Source organism: Pelecanus crispus, chromosome 11, assembly GCF_030463565.1.
Source record: "Pelecanus crispus isolate bPelCri1 chromosome 11, bPelCri1.pri, whole genome shotgun sequence".
In the NCBI taxonomy this organism is placed as follows: domain Eukaryota; kingdom Metazoa; phylum Chordata; class Aves; order Pelecaniformes; family Pelecanidae; genus Pelecanus; species Pelecanus crispus.
Window position 1 is genome coordinate 37,757,553 of NC_134653.1, and position 20,339 is coordinate 37,777,891.

The window sequence follows — 20,339 nt, forward strand, 5'->3', positions numbered from 1 at the left end:
ATTTTTCTCTGCTTTAAAGGATTCCCGCCACCTGTTCCAGTCAGCCAGCGAGGTTTGCTTTAAAAGCCCGTCTTGCTCTTAAAAAGGGAGAGGGGAGGGCTGGGGTATTGCAGGAACCTTGAACCGCTGAGAGTTTGCCTTTGGAGATTCACAAGGGAGGAGCAGGAACAGGGAATGCTGTAGGGAGGTATTAAATGAGGCCCTTTTGTTTCTCTCCTTGTAGAGCATAAAAATGCCCAAGGCATGAATACTCTGTTCAGATTACTCTTGAACATTTAAATGTCTGTTCTGGTAATTTATAAAATGAAGGGGTGGGAAATGCCTTACACGAGGAAGAAAAGCGAGACCTTTACCGGCATGCAGCACTGGTAACGGGGGAGTTGTTCTGTGCTGCTGTGGGAAGGGGGCGAGAAGGTGGATTTATCTTGTGGATGCAGCACAGCTTTGGTCCCCGGAGATGTGCTGTGGCATCGGAGAGGCCAACTGCTCCCTCGGTGCCTTTTTCCTCCTTTCATGACAGGGAATATCCTTGCTTCCTTCCTGCCACTCTTGGTTGTGTTTGATCTTAGAAGATGGTGGGATTTTTCAGAAACCTGCAGCACCTAGCGTAAGGGAAATCTGGCTTTGGTTTTAATGAATCGGTGGGAAGAGGCGTGCGCGTTCGGGGCAGCTGCTCCGCGCCTCCGGCAGCCTGGCAGCGCTGGGGAGCGCAGCATCTGTGGGAACAGCCCGGCTCTGAGCCAGCCTGCCCGCAGAACAAAAGGCTGGGGAGAGGTTTTTTTAAAAACACAGGAACACCTACTGCCTGCAAGGGGTTATTCCATAATTTTCCTTGCTTCCCGTGTCTGTATATGAAATAATGGGTGCTCTGTCCCTCCTGGCCTAATTTCTGTCTGTGGAATGATCATAAGGTAGGGTGTGATAGCCCAGTCATTTCCATTAGCCATGAGCATAGCCTGTAACAAAACCACTATTGCCTGCCTTTTCCATGTGACAATTATCCCACTGCGAGGTCCACAACCCCGGCATGGACCAGCGGTGCTGTTTCCTATCTTCTGGGAACAAGCACATGCCTCTGCATAAGACGAAGAGGTGCTGTCGCAATTTGGTTAGATACCCAAGAACACCAAAATGGATCTGGCCGGGAAAGTAAGAAGGCAGGGCAGAGGGATGAGGATGCTGTGCGGCGTCACGTGCACCACGGCCCAGCCGGACAGGTTTGTTCTCTTCTGCGACGCAGCGTCCCAGTCCCGCGTGGCTCTGGCGTGAGGGCCCGTGGTCCTCCAGCTTCATCTGCGGTCCTTGTTACAACTGCATCTGAGAGTTGAACAGGGCTCCCCCTTTCCCTTCTTGTTAGAGCAGAAAATGAGCGGAAAGGCAAAATGCTAGATTTAGGATTGGTGTCCTTACTTCAGGCCAAGGGAGGAGGAAGCTAAAATGGAAATATGTTAAAAACTGATGGCCCTTCCGTTTTGCCTGTAATTGTGGTTACGTCTCTGTGTAGGTTCCCCACTACTGATAGTGCAAAGTAAATATAGGTCACTGTTAGCATGAGGAATCAGGAGGATGGTGTGGATTTTATTACTTTCAGATATTTGGGCTAGAGGCTGTCATGCTGTCAGAGCTGAATCACACTCTCAGCCAGTTTGCACGCAACATATGTGATAGATTTTGCAAATGAATATGTTAATGTGGGAGGAGGTGGTTCCCTGAAACTAACTGCTGGCAGTTTGGAGTGTTGTCCTCAAAAACAAAACCATATTGTGTCCTCAAAACCAAAACCGGTGGCACCAGAACTTGGATACTGCCCGTTGGGATATGAGGCATTTCATTTGTCGTCGTCAGATCGATTAACCATTTTGGGTCCATTAGAACAAATGCGTTTCTTAAAAGAAGGAATCTCCTCCATGCAAGGATGTAGTATGTGATCTCCAGTTAGTTTAATGTGAGCAAAGGTGCCTCAGCCCATTGCTGCAAGGCTGAGTTGAGGGCTTGCATCATCGCTACCTCTTCTTGGTGAGCCTCTTTGGTGCGGAAGCTATAAATTGCTTCTGACTGTGCTGAGATTTCCTATCGGTCACAAAAACTTACTATTTATGAGCCTTGCCTCATGTAGAGGGCAGCACTCCTCCAGCCGGTGTGATCTGGAGCTGATGGGGAGCAGGTGGCTTTGCATAGATCCGAAGGCTCAGTTCTGCACAGAGAACCGCTTGCAGGGAAATACAGATATAATGAGTGAAAAATGTTGTCTGCTATGCTAACGTGGAGTGGAAACTCTCAGGAATTAGCTTGGACCCCACTTTCCCCTCCTAATTTGCAAGAATCTGTTATTACAGGAATTTGCCAAACCTGAGTTGCTGCTTAGCGCTGGGCTTCTGCTTGTTTGTGTTTCTGCTGTCTGGAAAAACTGTGACATGGAGAGGACTTGAAGGAAAAACTTAGAGTGAATTCAGTAGGATTGTTGGTACACAGGGCAAACATGTGAAAACAAGAACATGAATTATGCAGCAATTACTGTCTTGGAAAAGTATCCGCAGGCTAAGCCCAGATACTTGTCTCCTTCTTTCACCCAATACTGAAATAAAAATGTGCAGCAGTTCTGTATGAAACAATTCCTGTGATTATCCTTACAGATGTCTGAGTCTGTACTTGCTCGCTGCCTACGACGGAGGTTAGTGCTGTGGCAGTGCCTGCCCGGTTCCAGCTCAGCGGGTAACGTGGGGATTGGGAGAGTTGTGCCTCTGCCTGGGAAATGGGACAGGACGGAGCTGTGTGCTGCCAGGGCTCCCAGCGAACCCCTGTCACCAAGAAAGCCAAATAACATCAGTTAGTAGGGCAGTGAATGCTCTACTGAATGCCTGTCCCTCACTACAGTGAGTAGTCCTCATGCGTGTCACAATCACAAGTGTCTTCCATGGCCTTGGCAACCTGCAGCTGAAGGTACCGCTCCCATCCAGCAGCCTTGTAGAAATGGTCGTGCTTACACCTTGGAGTCATTGCAGGGCCACCACTGCGCGTGTAGAGGGACTCCGAGGAGTCAGTGGGAAGAGGAGAGTAGAGCAAGCATTTGGGTTTACAATTCTCGAGCTATTGTTTGAGGCTTTTTCCACATTCAGGCTGGCATCGCGGCAGTCCAGGCAGCCTCACACCGTCCAGCACTCTCCAGCCTTGTAAGATTTCTTTGCACGGTCATAAACCCTCATGCAAGAAGAGATTCAAGAGTCCCTTTTCATTAATATTGCAACACACAACACAACGTTCCTCTGTTAGGTCTTACTAGATGCCAAATCTTGCATTATCCTCAAGCATATCTGGCACCGAAGTATTTCCAAAATTTCTACTGCCCATTGAAGCATTCGCACTTCGTCAACGCAGAAAGCTGGAAGGAGCTTCGCAGCTGCATTTCCCACACTCTGAGATCATGCTGAAGGAGTTTGCCTTCTGCAGTGCAGTGAAGTATTCTTTTCTTTTCCTTATTGCATACCAAGGCACTCTTCCTGTTTGGAAGGAAAAGCCAATTGTCCTTCACATTTTCCTTCTTAAACATGCTGCGAAGCTGCCCTTCACATGCTGTTGCATTCTCAAAGTTTGTCTCCTGTTGAGCCAGGTGAGACGGAAAAGATACTTCTGAAGATTTTGATGCAACATCTTCCAATATGGGGAGTGAAAACACAGTCACAATCTCTCAAGGATTGAGAAGTTAGACACTGAAGAAAAGCTCCTCTATTGTAAAGCTTTTATCAGCAGTAGCTAATACATGTGATTCAACACCCCATGTGCAACACAGTCCAGTTTCCTTGATCTTTATAGTGGGTGTCTTTAAGGGAAGAGTGGACTTTTTCAGTCTTAAAAAGCAAAAGGCCATCTGCGGCCTCCTAATGCTGTTTACAAACCTTTTTTGCCTGTGCTGTGCTTGTCAGTAGCTGTATTTATTCATTGCTCACTCTGTGAATTAAAACGTCGAGGCAGCTCCTGACATGCTTCTTCCAGCGCATCCTTTTGGAGTGAGTATTTGGTTGCCATAGGGACCAAATCCAAAGGGCACACACCATTCAAGTAAATGTTCCCTGATTAACAACTTGCAGCTTGTCCCTTAAAATATTTTAATTAGCCATGATGCAACTTGAAATGTTGTTGAGTGTATTCAGTCTGTTAATTTCAATATCTCAATTTTTCTTAAGATGCCAGTCCAGCAACTCCAGAGCTGGATTTTGACCATGCAAATAGGAGTGAGGTGGGAGACCTTATTGCTCCTGAGCCTGCAGGAAAATTCTTCCCGTTTTTCTTCATCTTGACCCTAGACTCGCAACGAAGTTAATGGAAAGAGGTGCTACTGCATAACTGCCAGCAAAATGGAGGCAGTTTGGTAACAGCGAAAGGTGTTGTTCTAACGTCCTAATGTGCCGCTGCTAAATCTAAGGGAGGGGTCTGCCTGGAAGGTGCCTCTGTGCCGGGGAGCGGGGAGGGAGGGCGGTGGGAGGCTGCAGGGTGTGGGGAGCTGCTGGTTGGAAAGCGCTGGCCCCACTTGACAAGCGCTGGATCTCGAGCGTCATTTTCCCAAATTATAAGCATGTTAGCGCTAATGTGACAGCAGTTGCTGAACTGTGAGGGCAAGACAGGATTTTGCTAATTTGTGCCTGGTCAGTCACTCCTTTCAGTTCCTTTTTAGCAGAGACCAAGTCGCCTTGCAGCAGAACTTTCCATTCTCACAACTCCAGCCATAACATCAGGTATGGAAGTTAGTCAAGTTACTGAGACGGTTTCCAAACAGTTCTGCTTGCCACCCTTTTATATCTTTCAGTTCTGACTTTCCTGGGCCAGAAAAGCAGCTTTGGCACTTCAGCTACTGATTGCACACAGGCAAAACAGGTCTTTTTCTGCAGTCTTCTGACACCTAGCAAAGACCGCTGCAGACTTAAATCCATTAGAAATTATTACTGCCATCTTTGTTATTCTGGAAAATTTAAATGGCAGAGTTTAGCACAGAGCCTCCTAAACAAAGTACGATGTGCTGAAACGTGGGTCTGGTAGGCACAAAGCGTGTGGGGAATGGGCAGGTTTTGTGGCTCCTTAGCTTTAGTACAGCTCTGCAGGTGAACTTCCTTCCACGGCATCTTCAGTCCTCTACACCAGAGCCACAAGTTCACTCTGCAGCCGTGTTTCCTGCACATCCTGCTCGCCTGGTCCTGTAGATGATGTTCACTGGCTTCCTGGGCTGCGTAGCCGGCTTGATGCCACCATTCAGCTGCCTGACAGGAGGGTGCAGTGAGGTGGGCGTTGGGTCTTCTCCCAAGTAACCAGCGATAGGCGAGAGGAAATGGCCTCAAGTTGCATCAGGGGAGGTTTAGGTTGGATATTAGGAGAAATTTCTTCATGGAAAGAGCGGTCAAGCATTGGAACAGGCTGCCCAGAGAGGTAGGGGAGTCCCCATCCCTGGAGGGGTTCAAAAAATGGGCAGAGGTGGCACTTTGGGACATGGTTTAGTGGGCATGGGGGTGTTGGGTTGATGGTTGGACTGATGATCTTAGAGGGCCTTTCCAACCTTAGTGATTCCTAGTTTTACTTTCACTAAAAAACAATCCAGACACCAAGCCAGGAAACATGACATTAATTATTACTCTCCCCTTAATTGGTTTAGTGGTGGACTTGGTAGTGTGAGGTTAATGGTTGGACTGGATGATGTTAAAGGGCTTTTCCAACCTAAACGATTCTGTGATTCTATGATTATTTCCATGAAACGGGATCTGCCACTAGCTGAACCTGCAGTAGCCTTGGCTGAAACACTCTTCACTCTTGTGGGCGTTAACTGAAGTTTGATGGCCTTCATGCTTGGAACTGAGGGGGCCAGGTCCATCACAGCTGGTTTCAAGCAAATCGGGATCCCCTTGCTGTTCTGCATTGAAGATCAGTGGTTTTGAATGGTGTCAATTAGGAGCCTCATAGAACGTGTGCAGCTTGGCCTTTGAGTTCTGGGGAGAGGGGATCCCACACACAGTTACGACCAGTTCTCTGCTCTAAGTCATGCTCACTCATTGATTTAAGCAGAGAGACGTGATTCTTTGTATCCTTATCTATAGACTCAGGAAGGGGTGAAAATGAAAGAGGATTCTTTCCCTTTAAAATTTTGGTTTATGCCCTGAAAAGCCAGTTTGTATCCATATGCGCCTATCTAGGGGCTGAATTTGAATGTGTGTGTTAAAGGGTCTGTTGTGTGCCTCTGTGTTTCCAGTAACAACGTTTGGAAAGCCAACCAGTAGCACAGAATTTGATGCACATGGTCTTCTAGAGAGCAGAGATGAGTTCTCTTTGAGGAGATGGGTGTAAGATGTTGGTTTTTGAGCTGCCGTAGTTCACAGGCGTAGCACGTACCACATTCCAGAAGAGAGATCACAACATGATTTGGTCTTTGGAACTCCAGTTACAATCTCTGACCTTTAGGGAGGAAGAAAACTGTCCTCTGGGCTCTTTCTGCCTCTACGGCAGTGAGGAATAGATAATCTCTCTCCCTCCCTCCCTTCTGTAAAAGCTGGCTGTGTGTCTGGTGGTGGAACGCCACGGTGAGATCCCAGCGGTAGTGCAGCCCCTCTACCTGCTTGTTCTCGTGCGTTGCCTGATGTGTCATTTTTCCATGCGTGCGCTGAGCCTTGGCCAAGGCTGTTTCAACATAATCCAGCAGTGAGCCGATGAGGGGAAGAAGCAGGAACGTGACACCCCTCGTAGGCAGGAGCCAGTGCCTGCGGCCTGAAGGGTACGGTATGAACTCATCTTGATTAGCTTCAATGGCGCGGGTCCATCACCACTTAATTGGCTGCCAATAGCTTCCCTAATGAAGGATGATGGATGGCACTCGGGGGCCTGCTTGAAGGGGCCGGCCCATCAGAAGCAAGGATGCTTGCAGAAATATGGCTCTCACCTGGAAAGGACGTGGGAGCTGAGCGGTACGGCGGCACTCAGAGAGCCTGGGCACGGACAGTTCCTCTTTTCCTTGCATCAGGACGAGCATCAGTTATCTTCCAAGGCAGAGATGGGAATTTCCGTGACCCTGCGTACGCTTGGCTGGTTAGGGTAATCATCTCCTGGTCCCAGCAGAGATGATCTGGTGTTTGAGAATGTTCTTTCTTGCCTTTTTCTGGTTTTGGTTAGCGAGTGTGCTTTCTCAGCCAGCCATTGACTTAACTTCTCCAGGCTGGAAGGTCTGAAAGGTCATTTGCACTCCTCCGGAACAGTCTCACTCTCTGATTTTACTTTAAATGATTCTTTGGGAGTTTGGAGTTCTCTGATGTCATTTTATAAAAAAAAAAAAAAAGTCAAAACCTTCATAAGACTGTGCAGATGAAACAAAATTGTTGTCTTAGCCCACACAGGGTATTATGCAGCCTGGCAGATCCCTTCCTTGTAGCAATAAGAAAAGGATTTGGCATTTAACCTCTTGAAATTAAACCAGAGTGTGAACTTCAATAGTTCAATCTTATCAGGGCTTTGCTAGAATAACAAATTGTGAAAAAATGTAATCATGTCTCCAATGTGACCTTGGCAGATCTGCCTCTGTGATGTGAGAGAGATTAGGTAACTCTAAGCAGATGTCTGTTTATTTTGAAAATAATAGTTATAAAATCTTTTTTCCCCCAGTTTGTTTGCACTGCTTGTGAAAGATATGACAGAGAATTGTGGTCTGCATGGAGCGCTCTGTAACGAGCTGCTCTATTATGCTGAGCAGTAATTGCTCTTGGAGGTTTGAGTTATAGATCTACTGGTGGGGGTTCAATTTCAGCGTAAAGACCTGTGTTCATGATTTAATTGGAGTGATTAATAACTCACTCGCAGGCTAGATGGGAGTCGATATGGATTCCAAACAGCAGAAGTAGTACGTTTTCTCCTGTAATGTAGTAGTTGATGGTTTATTATTTGCCCTTGTTTGACTAACTAAAATCCTGAGATTCCTCGGTATATAGCAGGTTTGGCTGGATAAAAGCTTACCTCTGGAGCCGAGTGTCTGTGCTTGCTCGCTTTCCTATGTTTGGGGGGCGGTTGTCTTTCCAATAGCTTATTTACCTTGTTGCTTGTCTGTCACTCAGATGAGGTGTACAATATGCCATCGCACATAACAAACCCAGAACAAAACAAGACATAAACACCTTCAGTAAGTACCTACAAGACACTTCAGTAACATTTTGCGGCCAGGGCAATAGAGTGGCTCCTACGTCACTGGTTTTTCGGCATCCGGCATCTGCTTAGGAGCAGCGCTGAAGAGATTTAACCCCGCAGCGTTTGATCCACCATTATAGCCCTAGATTAAAAGCCTGTATGAAACTTTCAATCTCATTACAATGCCAGCGTCCACAGTAGGTGCTTTAGCTGCAAATCCAGTTTCAGCTTTGCATTGAAACGTTGCCAGAAGCAGCATCGCTAGGAAAATGCAGTGTGACTTATTTGGGGGGATTTGAATGGTGATCCTTCTTCTTTATGCTCTGGCCCCAATCCTTGTGTTTGGCACCCATTTTCATTCAGCTCCTGCAGCTTTGGAGTGTCGTCATGCATGCTTACAGCTAACATGCCTGGATAGACCATGGAAAGCTCCCAAATCTCTAGGAATAAAACATCCCATTAAAGAACCATAAAGCAGCAAATCGGCGTCAAGTCCATCGGTCTTAATGCTTTTGCTCTCAGTTTCTAGGCGAGGGGGTGAAATCTGCGCTGCAAGATTGCAACAAAGGCTCTTATCTACGGAGCTGGCTAAGGAAAGCATTTAGCATAGTGGTTCTGAATCTTCTTTTTGATTTGCAGAGTCCAATAAGCTTTCCAGTGGAAGTGCAGGTTCCTATATGGCAAATTAATCCTAATGACGATAGACCTTTTCTTTCTGATTAACATTCACAGACATCTTGATATATACATGAGCCGCAAACTGAAAACACGGATCTGGATGGAAGTGTTTCGATTTTAAATAAATGTTTCTTTAGGAAATCTCTCCTACCAGTCCTGAAAGTACCAGAGTAAATGTAAATTGGCCACGCTTGGGTTTTCAATTGGGTGAGAAAGTGTAGCTGTACCGAGAGCGTAAGGAGCGGGCTGGAGTGGTGGGTGCAGAGCTTGGAGGTGCTCAGGGCATCCTGAAGGCCTGGGCTGCACCGGCATCGCGGGGGCGGTGGTGACGGATACGCGGGCACGTGGGGAGCGCCCACGGGACGCGCCCGTGCGGGTGCAGGAGGAGAGAGGAGCGTGCTCTGCTCAGGTGCGCCCCAACACAAAAATTGTGGAGCACGTCAACCCTTCGCTCTGGGGAGTCATTGGCTTCATGTTACAAATGTCAGATGCTTTCCTCGTCGTGACATTATGAAAATGACTTGAAGATATTTTACTTTTAAACTTGGGTGCTTCAGAAAGCTGGGGGGAGGCGGCAGGGAGACACCCTTGGAAGTTAATTCTGCGGACCGAGCTGACAGCTTTTTGCCACTGTTGCTTTCTTCTAGGTTGAAAAGCTGAAGGCTTGTTACAGCCCCGGCATACAGCAATCTAGCAGGTTAAATGACTTGGGCAACACAGTTTATTAGAACTGGCAAGTGCTCGCTCCAGTTCTCTTCCTGATAGTCAAGGCTGTCAGGGAGAGTAATTGATAGTGGCAGCTGTTGGGAGGGTGGTTCAGATTGCGGCAAGGCGATTTGACGTGACAGACAGCTCTGTACAAATGAACCGAGCGATAGGGGCCGAATCCAGACCGGGTTGCGGAGGGAGCTTCCCACCAGAAGCCGCGGCGGCGGCGCTCGGTCTCGGGGAGCAGCGCCGCGAACAAAGACCCCGCTCCCCGCGCGCAGGCGGCTGCGCTCGGCGGCACGGCTGCGAAGGCAGGCATGAGGGTTCGTGCTTACGCTCGGCTTGCTTTCCTCTGCGAGAAAACACTGCCGTTATTTGTGGAAAATCCACCAGAGGCTTGTGATGTTCTGAAGAGCCCATGTCACAGAAGAACGGATTTTCACACGACCTCACGTGTGCAGTACGCCGCTGTCGTGATGGAAATTTGGCCTTTGCTTTGCAATAATGTTAAAAATGGTTCACATTAAATTCCACGGAGCCTTCCAGACAGTGGTTTTACGTGCAAGTCCCAAGTCTTTATTCATTATCTTAAGCTGATTTGCATTAAAATGGGTGGAGGAACTTGGTGCCCCGTATGTTGGATAGCTTCTGCGTTGTAGCTTTGCTTGCCCTACCTTTGCAGACTAAGCTAATCGTCTGATGTCGTAAATAGTGCTACCCTCCTAAAACGCAATGAAAAAGCCATCCATATAAAAGCAAAAGCCAGCTGACGATAAAGAATTAGCACTTAAATATTCATTTTCACTTGTAAGCACTCTGCCGGTGTCAGTGCTATCATTGCCAATGCAAAATGCTGTATTCTCTCTTGTGCTTATATATGTTGTGTATCCAAAATACATTATGCAGCAGTGTAAAACCTCAATTTAAAAAAAAAAAAATGCTGAAGTTCATTGAGTACTCTCTGTTAGTTATTTCTTTGGTTTGACCTACTGCTGTAAAATCATGCTCTTCTGTACTCGTTCCCCGTGCCGATGGTTCAAACCTCATCTCTGGGACTCATCAACCAACTCTGAAATACTCCGCTTCTTGCCACATATGTGCCTGCAATTCCTGCAGTGATGCTTTTGCAGCGTTTCTTGCTGGAATTGGAATACAGAGCAGGGTTCATCATAGCCAGCCTGGCCTATGTCTGTTTTCAAGGATGTGTACAGGGTGGATAGATAGGCTGCAGATGGTGGTGGTTGTGTTTCTTGGGAAATTGCCATTGGTAAAGATGTCATTGATGGATGTAGGAGAGGAATTTGTTTCTCACATCACCCCATCACCCTTGCTGTTTGAATACAACGAGGGAGACTGCAGAAAGACGTCTGAATGACTCCACTTTTCTTTTTTTCTAGAGACAAAGGAAAGGCATGCAAGCAAGATTAGATTATTTCCAATCACATTGTATGTGTGTTGACAGTCCCCTTTCAGCAGCAACCAGCAGCTTGCAAAGAGCAAGAGGCAGGGCTGGAACTGCTGCTGCCCTAAGTACTGTTTGTATAACACAGTAACTGCTTATTGGAGTTCTCAAAGCAGTCTTTACATGTTTAATCCCTTGCACTTGAGCTACTCTTAATCAGCTTGAAAGCAAATTCCTGTAACAGAAAGGTTTAATTTGTGTCTGGGACTCTCTGTATTGTATTTAGCCTGCGATGCTGTGTCGTTACACGCTGGCAAGCATGTCACCCTGCGCAGCCATGGGGATGGGCAGCGCATGTTTATTCCAATCACAGATTTTGAATTCACTCAAGTTTCATATTGGAGCCATGCTGATGGTCTTTCAGGTTCAGGTAGCTCCTGCTGAAACACTTTTTGCAGCAAATTCAACCGTAGCTGACTTTGGGGTTTCCCTTAAACTTCAGCTCTTGCTCCTCCAGATTTCCAGCAGCCATAGCTAAAGCTCTCTATGCTTTTAAAAGTTGTTAAGAGTTTTCATCTTTACGAGGTTAAATTGGAACGGGATGTAGCCCAAGACACAGCGAGGCTGAAACTTTGCAGCACTCCAGATGACAAATCAGTTGATCAAGGAGGCAAGAATTACTAATCCCAGGTTGTTGTTATTTTTCTTGTTAGAGCAGTTTCAGTCCTTTCATCCCTGTCTCTCACACTCAGTCATCATTCATCCCTGTGAGATCAAGACGTGTTTCACTGTCTGTTCATTTAAGAAAACCTCTCAATGGAAGAAGTCCAAAGTGTTTGGTTAGAAAATAAACAAAGTTGGCAAGCTGAAAAGGGGTAGCGCTCTGCATGGTGGAGAATGGCAGATGTGATCCAGCCTTCCCATAGCATGGCTGAAACATGAATCATTGCAAATGTCAGATTTCCTGTGAAGGGACGAGCTGAACTGACATGCGTTCAGGTTTAATTAAGGGTGAATTATTGGAGCTGACTGTCAAGTCTTAGGCAAATTGGCTCAGCCTGTTATCATTAAGCATGAAAATTACTCTAGGACTTGGTAAAAATAAACACATTTTTGCCTCTAGAACGTTGTGGTGTGGTCTGGTGGGTCTGTGCTTTGGTTGGGGCAGTTGTGCTCAGCTCCGTGGGTGCATCTGCTCAGAAGGACTAGGTTAGGAGCCAAAGTACAGAAATTTCTGAAAGGATCTCGATGAAACCTGAGCCAGCTTGCGCGAAAGGGAATATTTGGTTTCTTTCCTTGGGATATTTCCATGTGTGACCAGCAGTCAGCCCGGTCGATTGGAAAGAACTTGGGCATACAAGAGTGTAGTTCTCTTAGGAGGGACGTTCGAGCATTCTACAGAGAAACGACAGAGTTTGAGATCCTGATCAGAATGGGCAACATCTCTCGTCAAAATCATTAAAATGAACTTTCTGAGGGGTTTTGGGGAAGGTAGCACAGAGAATTTCATGTGAATGGAGAGGAAAGTCTTGAATTTAGATTTTTGTGATAGGTGTCATGATAAAGATCTTGTGAAGTACCTAAGAAACCAGGTAATTACAGCCTTCAAAATTCATTGTTTCTTTGGTTACACAGGGAAAACGGCCTCGAAATTGTCAGGTTTCTGGAGACCTCCGGAGTATGGTTAGCTAGTGACTGGGTATTAGAAACAGGCACTGAACAGGTAGAATTAAGTGTTGGTAGAAGAGCGTGAAAGGAAAGAAAGAAACCAGGACATGTGTGTGTTCTTCAGTGTCGGAGTGCGAGTAAGTCACGGGATGGCACTCCGTGGACGTAGCTGAAGGGAAGCGTCTTAAGTCTTTGCTTACAAGTGCCGTTTGTGTCTTCTAGAGTAGTGAGACGTGCATGAGATGTATTTCCATTCGGGCATCTGCTTGCCATTTTGTCCAAATCTATTTTACCAGAGACTCTAAGTGAAACACCTACATGTGAGAAAAGTGTCCTTTTCAGAAGGTTTGACTTCCAAACATCAGGCATGTCCCAGTGCCTGGCGTCGCCGTCTTCCTGTCATTTCTCTCCATGGTTTGTCCTGCCTTTGATCGCGTGTGGTTCCCTTTCCTTTGCCCATTGCAGTTCAACCTCAAGTCAGCCACATGAAGCAGCTGCTCCCTCTTGTACTGCCTCACAGCCATCAGAAGGGGAAAGAGCAAAGTCACCAAAACAGCAGGATTCGCCCACCGTCCTTCCTGTGTGGTGGCTGGGAGGGCGTGGGGATTTTGCCGTCTCTCACGTGCTTCTCCACACTTGCCCATGAATTCACGCCATATCTTTTCCTTCTCAGTGCCTCTGCTTTTGCTCAGTGTGGCTACAAAAGGAGAGGAGATACTCACACTCATGCCTGTAGCTTTTCCAGAGAGGGAGGGGAAAAAAGCATCTGGGTATTTTCATTTTTGTCAAGAATGACACACAAAAACATTTCAGTACTGCAAGCCGAGAGATGCAAGTTGGCAGCAGAAATTAGTCATGTACTCCTGGTACTAACTAATACAACCAGGCTGGCTGGTCAATTCAGTCAGCAAGGGAGCACGAGCTTTGAGAAATTGCAAATGAGAACTAATGCTGAAACCACAGGGAATCGATAGTTGTACATAAAACTGGTCAAACAGCTGCTTTTAATGCGGGACTTTATTGATTTGTTTTGGATCTAATTGACTTTTTACTCAACTAACTTTTGTGGTGCCTGTGTGTTTTGAATATACACCATTAGTCTGCATTGCCTATAATTACACAATATGAAGTTTAACTCTGTAGGAGGAGGCCTGTTGGATGCAAAGAGCTAATAGGCTCTCAGGAAACCTATGGTCAGGAATGAATCCCAATTGCTTTTAATGGGTAGCTCCTGAAAAACAGTGGGATCTGCAGCTGTGAATACACTTCCTCCGAAATGCACAGTGTGGGGACCCCTGCCTTTGAGTAGTCAATGACAATTTTTCAACTGTTAGTAATAAAATTTGCGGAAAATTGACAAACATAGGTGGCATTATAAAAAATAATGGTGCGCAAGAGCGATGAGAATTTGATTTTAGAAATAAATTCTTTGTCATTCTAGTTAACGCTGGAACCAAGTCTAGTTACCTCTCAAAACCAGGGCACCTGTGGTGCATGAACTCATATTTGAAAAAGAAATTCACTGAAACGAGAGTTAGCCTGTTGTAGGGAATAATTTAGGACCTCCAGACATTGTGTCAAGCCTGTAAAGATGCATAAGGTGCTGGAAAGTACAGGGTTGATCATACTTGCTGCCAGCCAAAGCGCTGGTGTTTGGAAAGGTTTCTGTTCCTGTTATTTGTGGGTTTGAGGCCACAAGTCCTCAGACCTCTTCAGCTGATGAATATAGTTCATATGTTTCCATGCGTTCTCTTTCCACATTCTGAATTTATATACATGTAGTGATTGATCGATTGGTTGATTGATGAAGGGAATGGCTGCAATGGTGAGAGCGCAAGCAGAGCCAGCAGCAGTGCGGGAAACTGCCTCTTATGTCAAGGAAGGAGGTGCCATCGCTACGTGGGCATTTTCTGTAGAGAAAGCGAGCCGGTGTGCTGCAGGCTCTGATTCATCGCTGCGCTCCTCCCGTGCAGTGCCGGCGTGGCGGTGCTCCAGTCGTCGAAGCGGCGGCACTGGGGACTGTGGCGTTCGCGAACGCCTGGTTGGAGCGTCTGCGTGGCCAGAATTAGCTCGCGGGGTGTGTTGTGTGTTATTTCCACACCTCCTACATCAGGAACTGGCTCAGTCCTTTGATGAGACAGGGAAATTTCAAAGGTGGAATTTGTTTGTGAGGGTGTTGGGAGCGTGTTAATGAGTGTAGGTAGCATCTCTTCATGTCTGCAAGCCAGCTAAATGCACACAGCCCCCAACGCGTTCTGGTGGGTAACAAAAGCGTGTATCCTGAAAGTCAGAAGTGCTGTGTGTGCACAGTGGCGTGTGTGCATGTGAAACACGTGGACACCACTGGTTCTCGTAACCCATGAACAGCTTTTCTTGTAATTGTGGGTATATGTGCACTCAGGGATACACAGATCATGTCGAAAAGGGAGTTACAGTGGGAGTTGAATCACGTTCATGTTGGTCCTCTCGGTTGCCGTTGACCTTTTGGATACTGCCTGATCTGAAGTATCTCTCCTCCCGTTTTCCTTTCCAGCCTTTTAACCCTTTGGGCTGCTTCATTTAGCTTAATTTGGAAAAAAGGAAATACTTGGCATCACAGGAGTAATTCCATATGGAATTCTCACCGTAGGTGCATTTTGCAAGGTCACGGCATTCCTGATAGTTTTGACATGCTGTGCATACAGGTGTGTGCAATGCTTAGGGTGAGCGGGACTACACTTGAGTGCTCCCTGCACTTCTGGCTGGATTTTTGCAGCCTTCTCTGTTCTGTTCTTCCACACAAGTGTGTGGCCAGGGAACGGCAATGTCACAGCTTCGCTGCAGAACTGTCCCATCCTTTGCTGCACGAAGATCCCAGGTCGCCTGCTCCCTAGAAGCCAGGTGGGGTCACCATTAGCGATTAGCGCTTGGGTCACAGGGCGCTGTAGCTGGAGCGGAGCCTGAACACAACGTAGATCACCTTGAAAGAGCGTTGAGAAAATGAAATGCCTTAATGATCAGGCTTGTGTTGGTGAGTTCAGTATCAGCTTTAACATTTACATTGAGCAGGAAATACTGTAGCGGTAAGTTGAGACGCATTCACACTCCTACTGTACGTAACCTCGGGACTCTGGAAGTCACAAAGCTATATGTTCTTTGTAGTATGCGTTCATTTAATGACAGCTAAGTCTCTTACACACATGCTAACAAGTACTGGCCAGTCAAGGACAGCGGAAGGACAGACACACAAACACACATCCATCTTGTAGCAGCAGTGCTCCCACGATGCTCCCACGAGCTGAAACATGACTTGTTTTTTCTCAGGCATATGTTCTACCAAGCAGAGAAACAAACACAGACCTTTCAGCATGCGCTTTGTTCTTTTTCTCGTTGCTCCGTAAGGTCCCACCTTGAATGACAAGCCAGAAGCAAAAGCAGCCAATGTCCCAAAGGTGTCTGGGCTAGAGCGGAGCCGGGAACTGAGCACCGACGTGCCCTTCGCCCTGCCTATCCCCAGCCCCCAGCCAGTAGCTGCCGTTGTGACTTCTACTTCCTCAGCGCCCACGTCGAGCGCCAGAGCAAGCCCACTGTTGAAGAAGGAGCCAGTGATTTCAGCACCAGCACCACCAAGGCTCACGCCTCAGCCGCAGCCTCGGCCACAGTCACAACCTCAACCTCGGCCGCAGTCGCAGCCTCAGTTAATACCTGAGCTTCGGACCCAGCCTCCGAGTCACATCCCTCCACCTCTCAATTACCAAGTGCATCACCAGGTGGCCCACAACGGACTCAATAATATCAGGTAGGCAAAAGGGGTCGTGTCATCTCCACACTACCGCTGGGCTAAAGCTTGTTTCCAACAGGATGGAAATTGCTGGGAGGCGAGGCAGGAGCTCTCTTACTGTCTGTGTGAGATGCTCCATGTTTGAGATACTGGACTTTCTGTGCTGGCTCCACAGGCTGGATTTTCCAGCAGCAGCGCATAAGTGCATTTGAAACATGGTGATAAATGCTCCCTTCCTGGGAGAAAGGCACGTGTGACTGGGGTAAAGTTCCTTTAGGTCCAGTTTCCAGTGGAGTTTTGCGCTGTCTTGTCCGAGCTGGCTAGTTCTTGCCTTAGAAATCTAAGGCGGTTTGAGTTTGAGCAACTCCCTTGTTTCATATTCAGAAAGACTTCCATTGAAGTAGGTTTGTTCGTGGTTATCGCAATTTTTTGGTTCACCAGCATCAAAAGAGGGATATCTATATCGGAAAACGCTGTGTCCCTTAGAACAGGGCTCCCGTGTAGGCTGAGAAATCTGCTTCAATCTGGCATGTTCACATCTAGCAGGAGGCTTAGCTTCACTGTTTAAATTGCCTCCACCCAGTAAGTAGGATGGGTGAAAATGGTATGGATAAAACATTTCTAGAGAAAAGCGTTTAGCCAGTCAGCTGGAACCTGTATAGTCTTTTTGCTGGTACAGAAAACATGCCTCGCCTCCCAAACCAGAACTAGGCTAGTTTAAACAAGATGAGAAAACTGATTTAAAACATAATATTTGGCTGCGCAAGGGTCAGAACATGAATACAGAGGGCTGCCATTAATGTGTATTTCATGGTATCCTGCATACTTCAGCTCTGTTGTGGTTTTACCCTGTAAATGCCACCATAGTATAAATGATTAATAATATGTCAAACTATCAAGATACCTCAGAGGTTTAGATTGCAACAAATAATTGGTGTTGTGGGAATTACACTAAGTAATAGCTGCAGTGATAGTGCCTTGCACCCCACAAAACCTAGATCACTTGCAGTGGAGTAATCGTAGAAGAAGAAGAAGATGTAAAATACAGAATTATTATGAGAAAAAATCATTAACATGGCGCATGTTTGCATGCGTATGTGAATATAACTCCACAGCATGCACAGCAGATACAACTTGGTCCCAGAGTCACTCGCACTATGCAACTCTGTGCACCCAGAGCAACAGAAGGAGGAATTAGAGTAATTGCGTTGTACGATCACAAGGACGCACGTGGCCACCGCAAGGTCATCTGAGGCTAAATAAAGGTGCAAAATCCAGCTGCCTCTGCAGCCTTCATCTCACAGATAGCTCGGAGGGTTGTAACTTGCTCAAGCAGCAGCGGAAATGTCACTCCGGAGAGCCCAAGCCCTGTCCTGCCCCGTTGGAGAAGTTCATTAAGATTCGTTACTGTCTCCGCTGCCATTAAGAAAAACAAACACATAAGCTTGGGGAGATCGGTGTTTCGTAGTTGTGTTGTTTCTGTAGTGTATTCCTTGCACTGTTTCAGTCTCGTATTGTAACACACTCTCCCTCTTTCTGTCTCTGTCTCTCTCCCCCCTCTTCCCCCGTCTTTTTCTCTCTGCAGCCGGAGCAGCAGTGCTAGCAGCGCAACAAGCATCAGCCTCCCGAAACACCTTCCTCTCTCTCCCCAGATTCCTCCGCACCATTCCTCCGGCCCGGCTCTGCCCCTCTCCATCTCTAATCTTGCTACCTCGCACTTCTCTCTCAGATCGCAGACCCAACACCAGCACCATCCGGCCATGTTCGCCACCCCACCCACGCTGCCACCTCCACCAGCGTTACCTACCAACAGCCTCGTGATACCAGGTCACCCTGCGGGTAGGTTCCCTTCTTCTTCCAGGGCTGATCTGCCGTGCATGCGCTGGAGGGTGTTGAGAGATGGGCTGGCTGGTGGGCAGGTAAAATAAAGTGACGCAGACCCTTCCACGGGCAGTGCGTGCTGGAACTGTGAGGGTGCTCGTGAAACAGGTAGGAGACCCGGGCGTGCTTTACCAGATGAGAGATCATAGAGGCAGCACTGTAGCTTCCTATAAGGAGTCTTTGAAACAAATTTTTCCCAAAAAAATCTCCTTTTCAGGGCGTGAGTGTCCAGTGTGGCGTTCCACAGTCATCAGACTTTTTTTTAGATTAACGAAGGACTGATGTACGGTTTGCCATTCTCCCCTTCTTTCTCCCCACTCTAATGAAAGCTGCTGCTGTTAGAACTGACTTGAAAAAAGTGTTTCTAATCATCCCAGAAAGTTGTTCTAACTGAACTCCTACCCCTGGCTCTGATCCTTCGACAAGCGGCGCAGCCTTCCGGCGGAGCAGGATCCTCTGCCCGCGGCAGCCCGAGCTCTCTGTGTGCCCGTGGCTCCTTGGCCTTTCTGTCTGAGGCAGAGACAGCCCAGCTGACAAGCTCTGCTGCTCAGCTCCCGCTATCTTTGCGTCCTTTTAAAAAGTTCCCTTTGTTCACCCTGGCCCCCATTCTATTGTCACTTCTGCCCTAAACGTCCTGTTTATAGCTTGTCCATTAGCCTACAGCTGTCCCTGGAAGAGACCCTGGCAGCTGGAGACTTCCCTGCAACTTTCACTTGCTGGGGCCTCCTTTTGATCTGGCATTTGACGCCACAACTAACTCAGCAGGGATTAAATGGGACAAGTATTTTGCAAAAAACGCGCCCTCTGTTTCCTATGAGGCCAGTTAAAGGAATAAGGAGAGGGCAGATTTGCTGCGGAAAAATCTGATGGCCTCACACCCCCTTCTTTTCTTCCAGGAGCTAAATAATGTCCTGCTATTTATAACTGCTTCTTTAAATGAAAGAAAAATGTGAGTTGGTCCAAAGCGAGCTCTCAGAACGATGACAGACAAAAGTGCGGTGGGTTCCTAGCCAGGAGCAGGACCACATAGGCCAAAGCTGCCGGCTTTCACAGGCCCTGGCACCATCTAGAATTTCAACCACATGGCTGGGAAGATGTTGGCAGCGCTGTGGGAGACCTATTCATTGCTTCCCCTGTTTAAGGCAAAGGACTACTGTGATGGAGACTTTGAAAGTACTGCAGAAGGAAATAGCAATGCGCTCACTAAAAGCATGATATTGCAGTCACTGAAAGCAAGTATGTTTTCACCATTAACTTCAGGAGGTGCAAGATCAAGTGACCTATTCACATTCAGCAGCTTGCCAGGAAACGGTAACAGTCTTGCTCCTACTAAAAGGATTTCTCCTGCAATTTAAGCAGGAGAAGCCTAAGTTAGTGGAGGGAAAGGTCTGGGCGTCTAACCCTGTAGACAGTGAAATGCCTCTTGTCTGCATTATATGAAATGCCTGCAAACTGGCACATCATAAAATCAATACAGAGCACTGCAGAGCCAGGAGCTTCTGTTGTCATTCACATAAAAGTTTCTTAAAAGCAAACACCACTGCTGAGCAGCCCTGAAGAGCTGGGATCAAACTGCTGCCAGCAGCGCAGTCCTTGCTGTGCCGCTCGAGTGCACGTGTGCTCTCGGTAAAAGCCCCAGCTTAGAGAAGCCCTCAGAGAGGGTATGGCTCCTTGAAGTCTCCTTTTTGTCATCTTTTTCTCCCCCCACTCTGGAGGAAGACGCGCTCTTCCTTTACATTTACTTTGGCACACTTGTCGCTGTTGCCGAGAAGCAGAGCTCAGAGCTCCTGCGTTCGCTGACGGTACAAATCCAGGGCTCTGAATAACAAGAATGCGCTTCTGGTGGCATTTCTTCCCTTTGAAACCCAAAGCTTATGCAAGTAACTTAGGAGCAACCCTTGTGTGGGCTGCTGCCCTCTACTCAAGGGCACCGAGGCTGGCCCTGATGTAGGATGCACAGAGGGGACAGCGCTCTTCGCGTCTCCTCTTCCGAACGTGAGGGAACCTCGCAACATTAGCAGCATCGCCCTTTTTCTGCCGTGCCCACCTCGTGTGGGCACACAGAGCAGTAGCGTTTGGGCGTTCAGAGGGCTACTC

General features: G+C 47.4%; 1 protein-coding gene across 1 annotated transcript in view; it reads left to right on the plus strand.

The window, feature by feature from the left end:
* The window catches only part of FBRSL1 (fibrosin like 1), a 560,052-nt gene that overhangs the window by 516,187 nt on the left and 23,526 nt on the right, over nt 1–20,339 (plus strand). The window contains exons 8-9 of the mRNA XM_075718432.1: nt 15,983–16,379; nt 17,947–18,200. Of these exons, the coding sequence (XP_075574547.1) occupies nt 15,983–16,379; nt 17,947–18,200 (651 nt within the window). The remainder of the gene's footprint in view (nt 1–15,982; nt 16,380–17,946; nt 18,201–20,339) is intronic.